Source organism: Oryctolagus cuniculus, chromosome 6, assembly GCF_964237555.1.
Source record: "Oryctolagus cuniculus chromosome 6, mOryCun1.1, whole genome shotgun sequence".
NCBI lineage: Eukaryota > Metazoa > Chordata > Mammalia > Lagomorpha > Leporidae > Oryctolagus > Oryctolagus cuniculus.
Genome location: NC_091437.1, coordinates 125,600,658 through 125,614,033, shown reverse-complemented (window position 1 = coordinate 125,614,033; position 13,376 = coordinate 125,600,658). Strand labels below are relative to the sequence as shown.

The following is a 13,376-nucleotide window of genomic DNA, read 5'->3' as shown; positions in this document are numbered from 1 at the left end:
CCCATATATATTCACTTTGTACATGAAGTAATTTTAAACTTATAAAGATAAATTCAGTATTACAAACAGGCAGAGAGAGAACTTGAAATTCCTTTTCAAGAAGTTTATATTCATAGTTCAATTTTTGTTTCAAAGGGAAAGGAAGAAGAAAATGGCAGAGAAAGAAGGTGCACAAGACACCCCCAACAGGGCTGGTGCTGTGGTGCAGTAAGTTAAGCACCCCATAGGAGAGCACCAGCTGCAGTCCCAGGCTGCTCCGCTTCTGATCCAGCTCCCTGCTGATGTGCCTGGGAAAAGCAGAGGACGATGGCCCAAGTGTCTGGCTCTAATGGGAGACTCTAATGGAGTTCTTGGCTCCTGGCTGTACCACCCTACCCTCTCCCCTCCTCCCTCTCTCCATCCTCACTTGCTGCTGTGGCCATTTGGGGAGTGAACAAGTGGATGGAAGATTTCTCTCTCTCTCTCTCTCTCTCTCTCTCTCTCTCTTCCCTCCCTCCCTCCCTCCCTCCCTCTCTGTTACTCTGCCTTTCAAGTAAATAAAATAAATCTTTTAAAACAAAACAAAAAAACCCAAATTCAATCATTCAAGGAAGAGAATTCCCTCCTTAGAGAGTTAAATAGAGACATCTGTTCTTTGTTTTTAAGAAAAATCAATCTTTTTTCCTTTTCTTATAGGCCTCTTCATTCTTAAATTTCTGGGAAACTAAATCCTATTTCCAAATTAAATTTTAAAAATCTCAAGTCAATACAATATAATTAAGATATCTGTAGAGTTTCTTGGAACCAACATTACAATTGTGTATTTCAAACTCTTTTTTTTTTTTTTAATTTAACAGGTAGAGTTATAGACAGTGAGAGAGAGAGACAAAGAGAAAGGTTTTCCTTCCGTTGGTTCACTCCCCAAATGACTGCTATGGCCATCGCTGCGCCAATCTGAAGCCAGGAGCCAGGTGCTTCTCCTGGTCTCCCATGTGGGTACAGGGGCCCAAGCACTTGGGCCATCCTCCACTGCCCTCTCCGGCCACAGCAGAGAACCGGACTGGAAGAGGAGCAACCGGGACTACAACCCGGCACCCATATGGGATGCCGGTGCTGCAGATGGAGGATTAACCAAGTGAACCAAAGCGCCGGCCCTCAAACTCTGCCATCTCATAGTCTTTTAAAATCACTCCCTCCTTGATGAAATATACATGACAATTGTCTGCTGAGAAAAACAAGAAAAAACAGTAATGTGACTTTTTTTCTTCTTCTTCCTATTTCAGAAAAGATGAGGGGCCAGCACTGTGGTATAGTGGGTAAAGCCACCGCCTGCAGTGCCGGCATCCCATATGGGCGCTGGTTCAAGTCCCAGATGCTCCACTTCCAGTTCAGCTCTCTGCTATGGCCTGGGAAAGCAGCAGAAGATGGCCCAAGTCCTTGGGCCCCTGCACCCACATGGGAGACCTGGAAGAAGCTGCTGGCTCCTGGCTTTCACCTGGCTCAGCCCTGGCCATTGTGCAGCTGTTTGAGGAGCCAACCAGCGGATGCAAGCTCATTCTCTCTCTCTAACTCTGACTTTGACCTAAATAAAATAAATATTTAAAAGAAAGAAAAGAGCTGGTGCCGCGGCTCACTAGGCTGGTCCTCCGCCTGCGGCGCTGGCACCCTGGGTTCTAGTCCTGGTTGGGGCGCTGGTTCTGTCCCGGTTGCTCCTCTTCCAGTCTAGTTCTCTGCTGTGGCACGGGAGGGCAGTGGGAGATGGCCCAAGTGCTTGGGCCCTGCACCCGCATGGGAGACCAGGAGGGGACACCTGGCTCCTGGCTTCAGATTGGCGCAGTGCGCTGGGCGTAACAGCCATTTGGGGGGTGAATCAATGGAGGGAGGACCTCTCTCTCTCTCACTGTCTAACTCTGCCTGTCCAAAAAAAAAAAAAAAAAAAAAAAAAATCTGGAGGAAGAAAACCAAAGCAAGCAAAAATGCTCTATTGGAATCAAAAGCACTATTTTGAAACCTACCATGGGAAAGACAACAATCTCAGTATATGAGAAGCTTCTCCCAATGAAGAACCAAAGTGACTCCATTTTTAAACAATAAAAAAAAGCAGCCTCTGTTTCCCATAGCAGACCCGGGTCCTCGTAAAAGCAGGCATTCAGGCATTCCAGAGATATCAAAGCTCACCAGGGACAGCTAGCTCGGCAGACCAAGAACAGCACAGTAGAGATTGCTGAACACAGTAACTCCCTGTGCCCAAAGCTTCAGTGCTGTATGTAACTCTTTTCTTGCTGATGTAGCCCTTTTTTCCTTTAAACTCTCCCTAACAAAGACCGGGGCCTCACTCCTTCCTCTGCTGTGCCGGCTTGTACTCTGAAATAAACCTTGCTTTTGCAGTTCGGTGTGATAGACTCTCTGGGGGTCTCTGCGGGGATCTAACAATCTGGGCACAGCATACTTTTTGGTGCCCAACACCATATTTCTAATTCTTTGACTTTTAGAAGGCAACCACATTTAAGATTGGCATACCAAAACATGAAACAACTTAAAGGCTTACCTGAGCACACAAAGGATTTTTTCCAAGTGTTTCACGTCTGAGCATTTTTCAATATACTTGAAATCCAAATGTTCAATGGGAATTTTAAATGTTTTTGTTGTTCCAAAGCCCCACAGTGATGGATACTCTTCGGTAGTCATGACTGAAACAGAGCAGAGGAAAACAGCAATGAACCTAGTGTGTGTATAGAATACCTAGTTTGGGTAGCAGTAACCATCTAGGTACTTCTGTACCTAGCGGGTGGAGGGGGGCCGACGCTGTGGCCTAGTGGGTTAAGCTTCTGCCTGCAATGCCGACATCCCATATGGGAGCTGATTCATGACCAGGTGTTCCACTTCAGATCCAGCTCCCTGCTAATGGCCTGAGAAAAGCAGCAGAAGATGGCCCAACTGCCTGGGCCCCTGCATGCATGTGAGAGACCTGGAAGAAGCACCAGGTTTCAGCCTTGGCCCAGCCCAGCTGTTGTAGTCTCTGGGAAGTGAACCAGCAGATAGAAACTCCCTCTCTCCCTCTCTCTAACTCTGACTTTCAAATAAATAAATCTTGAGAAAAAGAAAGGAGGTGGAGTTTTTTGTTTGTTTGTTTTCCAAGGAGGAAGGCTACTCTAACAGCAGTTAACACGTAGAGAGTTAAATTACCACAGGCTACACATTTACTAAGCAAAGCTGGATTCAACAACAAAGCAGGTTTTCGTGTTCAAACTGCTTCTTAAAGTGTCTTTCGGTGTTGGCTCTGAGTGACTTTCTGCCGCTTTCGCTGCTTGTTGCTACCCTGATCATCCTTGGGGTGCAGCACAAACCTACGCAGCATCCATCTGAGCCTCTCCTTAGCAGTACTCTTTCCACGCCCTGCCACTCACCCTCATCGATGAGCAGCTTCTAGAACGCTGGGGTTTTTGTTTCGTTTTGTTTTTTAAGATTTATTTACTGGGCTGGCACTGTGGTGCAGCAGATTAATGTCCTGCCCTGCAGTGCCGGCATCCCATATGGGCGCCAGTTTGAGTCCCAGCTGCTCCACTTGCAATCCAGCTCTCTGCTATGGCCTGGGAAAGCAGTAGAAGATGGCCAAGTCCTTGGGTCCCTGCACCCACGTGGGAGACCAGGAAGAAGCTCCTGGCTCCTGGCTCTGGATCGGCACAGCTCCGGCCATTGCGGTCATTTGGGGAGTGAACCAGCAGTTGGAAGACTTCTTTCTCTGGCTCTACTTCTCTCTGTTAACTCTTTCAATTAAACAAAATAAATCTTTTAAAAATATATTTATTTATTCACTTCAAAATCAGAGTTACAGAGAGGATGAGACAGAGCTCTTCCATCCACTGGTTCACTCCCCTTGGCCACAACAACCAAGACTGTGCCAGGCTGAAGCCAGGATCATTCGGGTCTCCCATGGGGTGGCAGGGACTCAAGTACCTGGGCCATCTTTCATTGTTTTTCCCAGGCCATTAGCAGGGAGATGGATGAGAAGTGGAGCAGCCAGAATGGCGGCTTTACCCACTACACAGCACCAACCCCTGGACCTGTGTTCTAACAACACCCTGTACATACCTCTGTCACAGCACAGAGCATGCAGTTGTGTTTCTTTGCCTTCTCCTCCAGGTTGTGAGAGATCTTACTTTATTCATCACTTTAGCTCCAGGACTAAAACAATAATAGCACTTTATACTCCTTAAAAAACACTTGTGGCCATTGCCGCGGCTCAATAGGCTAATCCTCCACCTTGCAGCGCTGCCACACTGGGTTCTAGTCCCAGTTGCCCCTCTTCCAGGCCAGCTCTCTGCTGTGGCCAGGGAGTGCAGTGGAGGATGGCCCAAGTGCTTGGGCCCTGCACCCCATGGGAGACCAGGAGAAGCACCTGGCTCCTGCCTTCGGATCAGCGTGGCGCACCAGCCGCAGCGCGCTGGCTGCAGCGGCCATTGGAGGGTGAACCAATGGCAAAAGGAAGACCTTTCTCTCTGTCTCTCTCTCTCTCACTGTCCACTCTGCCTGTCAAAAAAAATAAATAAATAAGCACCTGGCTCCTGGCTTCAGATCGGTGCAGTGCGCCGGGGCCGTAGCGGCCATTTTGGGGGTGAGCCAACGGAAGGAGGACCTTTCTCTCTCTCTCACTGTCTAACTCTGTCAAATAAAAAAATAATTCATTCATTAAGTAAAAACTGAATAAGACTGTGAATAAAGAGGCCTTGGACAGTTTTACTCAAATGATGAGGGTAATAACGACAACAGACACTTACTGTGTTCTTCTTTATGATTACTTTATTTGAAAGGCAGAGTGACTAGGAGGGAAAGACATAGGAAGAAACAGAGATCTTTTAACCACTGGGTCATTCCCCATATGGCCACAATGGTTGCAGCTGGTCCTGACCAAAGCCAGAAGCCAGAAGCTCCATCTGGAAATCACAGGTGGGTAGCAGGGGCATAAGCACTTGGGGCAGCTTCTGCTGTCTTCCCAGGGGCCGTAGCAAGAAGATGGATAGGAAGTGGAGCAGCAGAGACTGGAACTGGCAGTCTGATACAGGATGCTGGCGTTGCATGTGGCATCTTAACCAACTGCACCACAAAGCCAGTACCCTGACCGTGTTCTTAATGTCTGCTGGGCACCATTCTAAGTATGTTGTACTTGGGGGCCGGCGCTGTGGCGCAGTGGGTTAAAGCCCCAGCCTGCAGCACCGGCATCCCATATGGGTGGCTGGTTCAAGTCTCAGCTGCTCCTCTTCTGACCCAGCTCTCTGCTATGGCCTGGGAAAACAGTAGAAGATGGTCCAAGTCCTTGGGCCCTTACACCCATGTGGGAGACCTGGAAGAAGCTCCTGGCTTCGGATCAGTTCAGCTCTGGCCATTGCAGTCATTTAGGGAGTGAACCAGTGGGATGGAAGACCTCTTTCTCTCTGGCTCTATCTCTCTCTGTAACTCTGTCTTTCAAATAAATAAAATGATTCTTAAGTAAATAAATAAATAAATATGTTGTACTCATACATAGCACCTTATTTAACTCTTCAACTACTGTATCATGAAGGTCTTAAGTAGAGAGCAGTAATATTAGCATTTATGGGGTTAAAAAGGAATGTGCCATAGATGATTTCACTTTATTTGAAAATCATTGTCAACAAAAACATTAATAATTACTACTGCTTTACAGAGGTGTAAGTTGAAGAGTGAACACAGGATATGAATCGCAGTAGGGTAACTACAGAGCCTGCTTACTTAACCATCATACGAGTGTTTTTCAACCTATAGGTAGCAATCCAAGAAATCAATTTACTGAGTTCCATTGCTTTATAGTAAGACAGAATAAAAAAAGACTACCTAGCATAAAACATTAAGTATTTTATTTAAAAATTTTTTATTTAGGGGCTGGCACCGTGGCTCACTTGGTTAATCCTCCTCCGCCAGTGGTGCCGGCATCCCATATGGGCGCCGGTTCTAGTGCCAGCTGCTCCTCTTCCAGTCCAGCTCTCTGCTGTGGCCGGGGAAGGCAGTGGAGGATGGCCCAAGTGCATGGGAGACCAGGAAGAGGCACATGGTTCTTGGCTTCGGATCAGCGTAGCTGCGGCCATTTGGGGGGTGAACCAACGGAAGGAAGACCTTTCTCTCTGTCTCTCTCTCTCACTGTCTAACTCTATCTGTCAAATAAAAAAAAATGTATTTAGGGTCTTTGTTAAGTGGGAATTATGTGTGTATTTATATATACATGATTGCCAATTAAAGTACCTTTCTTATTGTGAGTCACTTTCTTTTTTTTTTTTTTTTAAACTTTTATTTAATGCATATAAATTTCCAAAGTACGACTTATGGATTACAATGGCTTCCCCCCCATACATGAGTCACTTTCAATGTTTTTGAAAACCACTGCACTAAAACCTATTGTGCAATTATTTTAAAAACAATGAGGGGCCTGTGCTGTGGCATAGCAAGTAAAGCCGCTGCCTGCAGTGCCAGCATCCCATAAAAGCACTGGTTCGTGTCCGGCTGCTCCACTTCCAATCCAGCTCTCTGTTATGGTCTGGGAAAGCAGTAGAAGATGACTCAAGTCCTTGGGCCCCTGCACCTGTGTGGGAGACCCATAAGAAGCTCCTGGCTCCTGGTTTCAGATTGGCGCAGCTCTGGCCATTGCGGCCAGTTGAGGAGTAAACCAGCGGATGGAAGACCTCTCTCTCTCTCTCTCTCTCTCTCTCTCTCTCTCTCTGCCTCTCTGTAACTCTTTCAAATAAATAAATAAATCTTAAAAAAAAATACAAAGGGCAGCAATGAGTCTAATTCACAGAAATATTTCTTTCAGAAAGCATGACTGCCCCCTGGGAGCCAGGTCATAGGTCAGCCTCTCCTCCGTATCCTGTGGGCTCTGACTTGGGGGTAGAGTCGAGATGATGAGACACAGCCGAGAAATCAGCAGCTTCCCCCAACCTGCAGGGCCCTGTATGATGAGTGGCTACCATCACAAGGATCACCTTAAGGGCCGAAGTTACAGGGAAGCCAGAAGAACCTTGAAGTGGATGCTGCCAGAGGAGAATGGGTTGCCTTAGAAGAACTGTTCCTGACGTGCAGGATCTTTGGCCAAAGGGATTTAAACCTCTAAGAGAATTAAAATAGATAGCCTTCAATGGAAGGGGTCTTGCAACCCTGGAAATGTCATAATTTGAATAAAATCTAATGAAAAACACGAGTCATCTCTGACCTGATCAAACGATTTCATTCTGAACAGCTGTAACCTTTCTCTAAGAGTCCTTTTTAAAAACTACCATTCTCCTTTTTTCTGTAGGATATACAGTCTCAAGACTACCAAAGGTTAATTCTCAAGTTCCAAGAAACACACGCACACTCAAAGTTATACAATCCTTTTCTGCGCTCTTTAAACCTTTTTCACACCTGAAATTTCTCTCTGGTTAGGAACGCCTTTGGTCCCAGCTGGATTTAATTGTTTCACCGTCCTGATGCACACGCATTTCCCCTTTTGTCCCCAAGCAGCTTATCAGCAACACGTTCCCCGCAAACTGCTGCGGACTCGGTAAATCAACCTCGCGAAAACCCGGGCACCGCGCACGGAGACACCTTTGCGGCACCCACAGGGCAGAGGCCCGGTGCCGCCCGAGACCGCAGGAAACGGCCATAGCAACGGTTTCTGTGTACAGCGCCGCCCGAGAGGCCGCCGGGCTAGCTGCAGGCCCAGATTCGGGGCCCTGTAGCCGACCTGCAAGGGTCCGACCCGCTCCCCGGCCCCGGGGCTCGGGTCTTCACGGCTGACGCAGCGGGCAGACACCCGCACTTCGCGGGTTGCGGCCTCGCCCCAACACCCGCCACTGCCTGTGGCTGGCCAACCCCGGTTAGGGTCCCCGATCCCGAGGGACGTTTGTCCCACAGCACGGCGCCTCCCTCCCCGCTCCTCCGCTAGTCTGGTCGGGCATTTGCTTCTCCGCCTTGGACTCTCACCTCTGCCCCCAGAGGGAGGGAGTGCCACGGGGAGATGGACTTTATTCCCGGGCGCCAGGCACACTTGTGCACTTACCTGATTCTCAGAACAGCCTTGAACAGACGGTCGCGCCGCAGGTGCAGGGCAGGGGCCGGGACCGAGGCAGGGCCTCCCGGCACGACTGGCTCCTCCCAGACCTGCCACCCGCTGATTGGCCGCTCAGGCCCCCGCTTCCCGGTCTACTGGTCTACTCCCGGGACGAAGGAGCAGCCGGCAGTACCACGCAGACAGGAGAATTCCCATTCCTCTAATGTATTTTAGGGCGAGCTAAAAGCACTGTTACTGATATTCGGGACTGCTGTACCGCCTGCTGGGTCAATTGGTATCTGTTTCTACTTCACTATGAAAATGTAATTAAAATTTGAGAGTCTGCGTTGCAACCTAAATTTACTTACCTCCTCCCTTTAAACAAGAGTAAGTGAAAGATAAATTCCTTCCCTCTTCCGCTTCACGCATTCCACATTTTCTGTGGGGAAACCTGTTTTATGATTTCAGGCTAGTTAAGATAGATAATGAACACAAAGCACTTAGGACAGCGCCTGGCACACAGTAGGAGTTCAAAAGATTCTCTTGGCCTTCTGCGCTTGAATAAGACATTAGGGGGCCTAGCGGTGGTGCAGCCAGGTAAGCTGCAGCTTCCGAGGGTTGGAGTCCCGGCTGCAATGCTTTCGAAGAAGTCCCCTGCTAAGGGACCTGCAGAGGACCCCAGCGGCTTGGGCTCCCGCCACCCATGTGGGAGACCCCGATGGAGTTCCTAGCTCCTGCTGGCCTCTGCCTGGCCCAGCCTTGCCTGTTGCTGCCACTAGGGGAATGACCCAGCAAATGGACGATCTCTCTTTCAAATAAATAACTCTTCAAAGCAAATAAATTACAGTCTGTTAGAAGGCACTGTTGGTGGTAAAAATGCTAACACTCAAGTTCTGATTAATTACACTATTTCCCTTGCCAGTGCTGGAGAATGTTAAATTTGCAAGTTTATTAACACAGATTCAAACTTCAGAATAAACCTTAGATTGATTATTAAATTTTGTCCCGGGAGCCAACATCACACGCCCCAGGTCCTATATTTTGTGTGTGTTTTTTAATATTTATTTTATTTATTTGAAAGATTTACAGAGAGAGGTAGAGACAGAGAGGTCTTCCATCCGCTGGATCACTCCCCAGATGGCCACAACGGCCGGAGCTGTGCTGATCCAAAGCCAGGAGCCAGGAGCTTCCTCCAGGTCTCCCACGTGGGTGCAGGGGCCCAAGGACTTGGGCCATCCTCCACTGCTATCCCAGGCCACAGCAGAGAGTTGGATTGGAAGAGGAGCAGCCGGGACTAGAACTGGCGCCCATATGGGATGCCGGCACTTCAGGCCAGGGCTTTAACACGCTGCACCACAGCACCGGCTCTGGTCCTATTTAAAAAAAAAAAAAAAAAAAAAAAAGATTTATTTATTTGTTTTGAAAGGCTGAGTTCCAAAGAAACAGAGAGAGAGATCGATCTTTCACCTGCTGGTTCACTCCCCAAATGGCCACTACAGCCGGGGCTAGGCCAAGCTGAAGCCAGGAGCTTCTTCCAGGTCTCCCACGCAGGTGCAGGGGCCCAAGGACCTGGGCCATCTTCTACTGCTTTCCCAGGCCATAGCAGAGAACTAGATTAGAAGTGGAGCAGCCGGGACTCAAACAGCCCCCATATGGGATGTGGGCACTGCAGGCAGCGGCCTTACCCACTACACAGCCGGCCCCTGAAGTTATTTTATACCTCACTCCAACCAGTAAACTTTCTCCAAAATAACATGAAGCCTGTCTCATTTTACTTCCAGCATAGGAAAAAAAATCCTCTAAGTTTCTGGGAATTGGTTATCATTCCACATACTCTAATTTTCTCTTCACTTACACTTAGAGTTTCTTCTGTTCATAATTATATAGAGAGAATTATGCTGAATAAACAAGATAAAAAGCAACTTGAAGGAAACAGACTACTTGGGAAATGAAAACGACAGATAGAGGCCAGCATTGTGGCAGCAACAGGTTAAGCTGCCGCCTGTGATACCAGCATCCCATATGGGCCCCAGTTCAAGTCCCAGTTGCCCCATTTCTGTTCCAGCTGCCAGACTAATGCACCTGGGAAAGCAGAAGATGGCCCAAGTACTTGGACTCCTGCCACCCACATGGGAGATTTGGGTAGAGATCCAGGCTCCTGCTTCCACCTGGCCCAGCCCTGGCTTTTGTGGCCATTTGGGGAGTGAACCAGGGGATGAAGGAACTCTCTCTCTTTCTGCCTTTCAAATGGGAGGAAGGGGGGAATAAAGGAAGGGAGGAAGGCAGAGAGGGAGGGGTTTAGAATCCCTAATCCAAAATGCTAGAGACCAGAGCATTTCCGATTTCTTTGGAGCATTTGTAGACTTTACCAGTTGAACACCCCCAATCTGAAAATCCAAACTCAAAAGCTGAAACTTTCTGAGGGTCATATTAGTGCTCAAAAAGCTTTGGACTTTGGAGCACTTAGGATTTCAGATTAGGGATGCTCAATCTGTATATATGAAATGAGGCCTGGTAAAGTCACACAGCCAGCTAATAAGGCAAAGTGTGGGTATTCGGACCCAAAGCCTTATAACCAAAGGCCATGCTGTTTACTGAGCTCTTAGTTACCAACTAGCCCATCTATAAATCCTAATGGTTCAATTTCAAAACCTAGCATATGGGGCTGGCACTGTGGTATACCCGGTAAAGCTGCCACCTGTGACACCCAGCATCCCATATGGGTGCTGGTTCGAGTCCCAGTTGCTGCATTTCTGATCCAGCTCCCTGCTAACACACTAGGGAAGGTAGCAAAGGATGGCCCATGTTTGAGCCCCTGTACCCATGTGAGAGACCTAGAAGAAGCTCCTGGCTCTTATTGTTGGATTGGCCAAGAACCAGCTTTGCAGCTATTTGGGGAGTGAACTAGCGGATGAAAGATCTTGCTTTCTCTCTTTCTGTAACTCTGCCTTTCAAATAAATAAATAAATCTTTTCTTTAAAAAATCTATCATACTACCTTTCCACAGCTATCACCCTGGTCCAGTCACCATTCTCATTAGCCTTAATTAGTATGAGACCAAACCCCTATAATGTAAAAGCAAGACCCAGCCCCTCACCTGTCTCTCTTAGCACAAAGTGTCCTTGACTGTTCTGTATCAAAAGGAATTCAATGAAGTAAAGCAGCAACACAGCTGCAAGGTTCTAATCGCCAGACTCAAGAAGTCATTTGCTTCTCCAACAGATAAAACCTTGTTGGCCAGTACTGTCCAGAGGGCTTTGTTTAGGAAATTCCAGGTGTGGGCAGGGGAATTCTGGGTCTGGGGCAGGTGGTGACTACCACCTACGTGTAACAGCCGCAGACCACCTGGGGCTCACTTAGCCATCAAAAGCTCCCTAAACAGCACGGTAGCACCAATCAAAGGAAGGTCAGGAGCACCACCAACTAACCAGAGTGGCAGAAAGCCCATTACCCGAGCTATCACTGCTGCTTCCCAGGATCCACCTCAGCAGGAGGCACAGCTGGGTCTTGAGCCCGGGCCCTGCACTGTGGGTGGGACTCAGGCATCTCAGTCACTAGGCTGGACACCTTCCCCCACCATCACTAATTTCCTACACAGAATTTACTCCAGGAGAGATGGAGACATGTATGTGTACATGCATGGGAAGAGGCACTTGTCGTGACACCTTCTCAGCCAACTCTTTAGATGTTTCTTCTGATTTTATTTATTTGATAGTGTGTCCTCTTTCACTAGTTCACTCTCCAAATGCTTGTACTGGCTAGGGCCAAGCCAAACGGAAACCAGGAGTCCTGCAGCAACCTAATCCAGGTCTCTCACATGGGTAGCAGGGATTCACCCACTTGGGTCACCTGCTGCCTCCCAGTATGCACATCGGTAGGAAGTCATGGCTTAAACCCAGACACTCTGATATGGCCTGGACTTAACTACTAGGCAAAATGTTAACCTCAACTCTTTACATTTCTATTAGTTTATTTCACCTATTGCTTTTGAATTTCCAAAAGCTCAATCTTTCAAGATCAGAGTCTCAGAGCAATTATAATTCTTCCACTTTGACAATGAAGCTGGTTAAAAGAAATGAATTAGGCAGTTCCTGAGTGGTAAAGCTGGATCTGGAAGCAACCTCCATTCACTGCTGTTCAGAGGGCAGGTTATGGGTTAATTTCAAACTCAAATTTATTAATTTTTGTATTAGCAAACCATTCAAAAGGATCTTTATAAAGCATCACCTTTTTTCCTTAAAAGTGTCCAAGTTGGTAAGAGGTAAAATTACTTCCATTTCGTAGATGAAAAGTCATAAAGAGATAGGTGGCTGACTGAAAACAGCTATTTTGAGTTCCAAGGTTGTTTTTAAGATTTATTTATTTATTTGAAAGGTGGAGTTACAGAAAAAGAGAAGGATAGAGAGAGATCTTCCATCCACTGGTTCACTCCCCAAATGGCCCTAATGGCCAGAGCTGAGCAGAGCCAAAACTAGAAGCCAAGAGCTTCTTCCAGGTCTCCCACATGGGTGTGGGGTCCCAAGGACTTGAGCCATCTTCTATTGCTTTCCCAGGCCAGAGCAGAGAGCTGGATCAGAAGTGGAGTAGCCGGGACTCGAACTGGCACCCATATGGGATGCCAGTGCTGCAGGCAGTGGCTTTACCTGCTATACCACAACACCATCCCCTTGAGTCCCAATTGGTGTAGCAGGTTAAGCCGCCACCTACAACGCCAACATCCCATATGGGTGCCAGTTTATGTCCTGGCTACTCCACTTCCTATCCAGCTTCCTGCTAATGGTCTGGGGAAAGCAGCGAAAGATGGCCCAAGTGCTTGGGCCACTGCCACCCACATTGTAGACTGGCTTCTGGCTTTGACCTGGCCCAGTCTGGCCACTGCAGTCAGCTGGAGAGTGAACCAGCAGATAAACTCTCTCTCTGTCTTTCCCTCTCTCTCTGTAGGTCTTTCAAATAAATAAGTAAATAAAGTAAATGGGATGCAGGTGTCTTAACCACTAGGCTAAACACCTTGTTTCAGTGTGTGTAGTTTTTAACAAAATATGGGTTATCACCTGATGGTAATACTTTAGTATAAATGATAAACACATCTTGACCAAGTGTGTGACTTCAGTATTGCTTTTAAATATAAAGGTTTCTGGGGGCTGGCGCTGCGGCATAGTATTTAAAGCTGCTGCCTGCAGTGCTGCCATCCACATATGGGCACCAGTTCAAGTCCCGGCTGCTCCACTTCCAATCCAGCTCTTTGCTATGGCCTGGGAAAGCAGAAGATGGCCCAAGTCCGTGGGCCCCGGTCCCTATGGGAGACCCAAAGATGCTGCTTGTTCATGACTTCGGATCAGCCAAGCTCCGGCCATTGCAG

At 47.8% G+C, this 13,376-nt stretch overlaps 1 protein-coding gene across 8 annotated transcripts in view; it reads right to left on the bottom strand.

Annotated features, from left to right (window-relative positions):
- Positions 1–13,376, bottom strand: part of SPAG1 (sperm associated antigen 1) — a 132,976-nt gene that overhangs the window by 114,334 nt on the left and 5,266 nt on the right. For 3 of the 8 annotated variants that reach the window (XM_070075361.1, XM_051843956.2, XM_070075363.1), the window contains exon 3: positions 2,528–2,669. In XM_070075361.1, coding sequence (XP_069931462.1) covers positions 2,528–2,669 — 142 coding nt within the window. Of the gene's footprint in view, positions 1–2,527; positions 2,670–7,389; positions 7,630–8,026; positions 8,157–13,376 lie in introns of those variants that run through there. The other 5 variants (XM_051843958.2, XM_070075362.1, XM_070075364.1 and 2 more) reach the window with 4 other exon arrangements.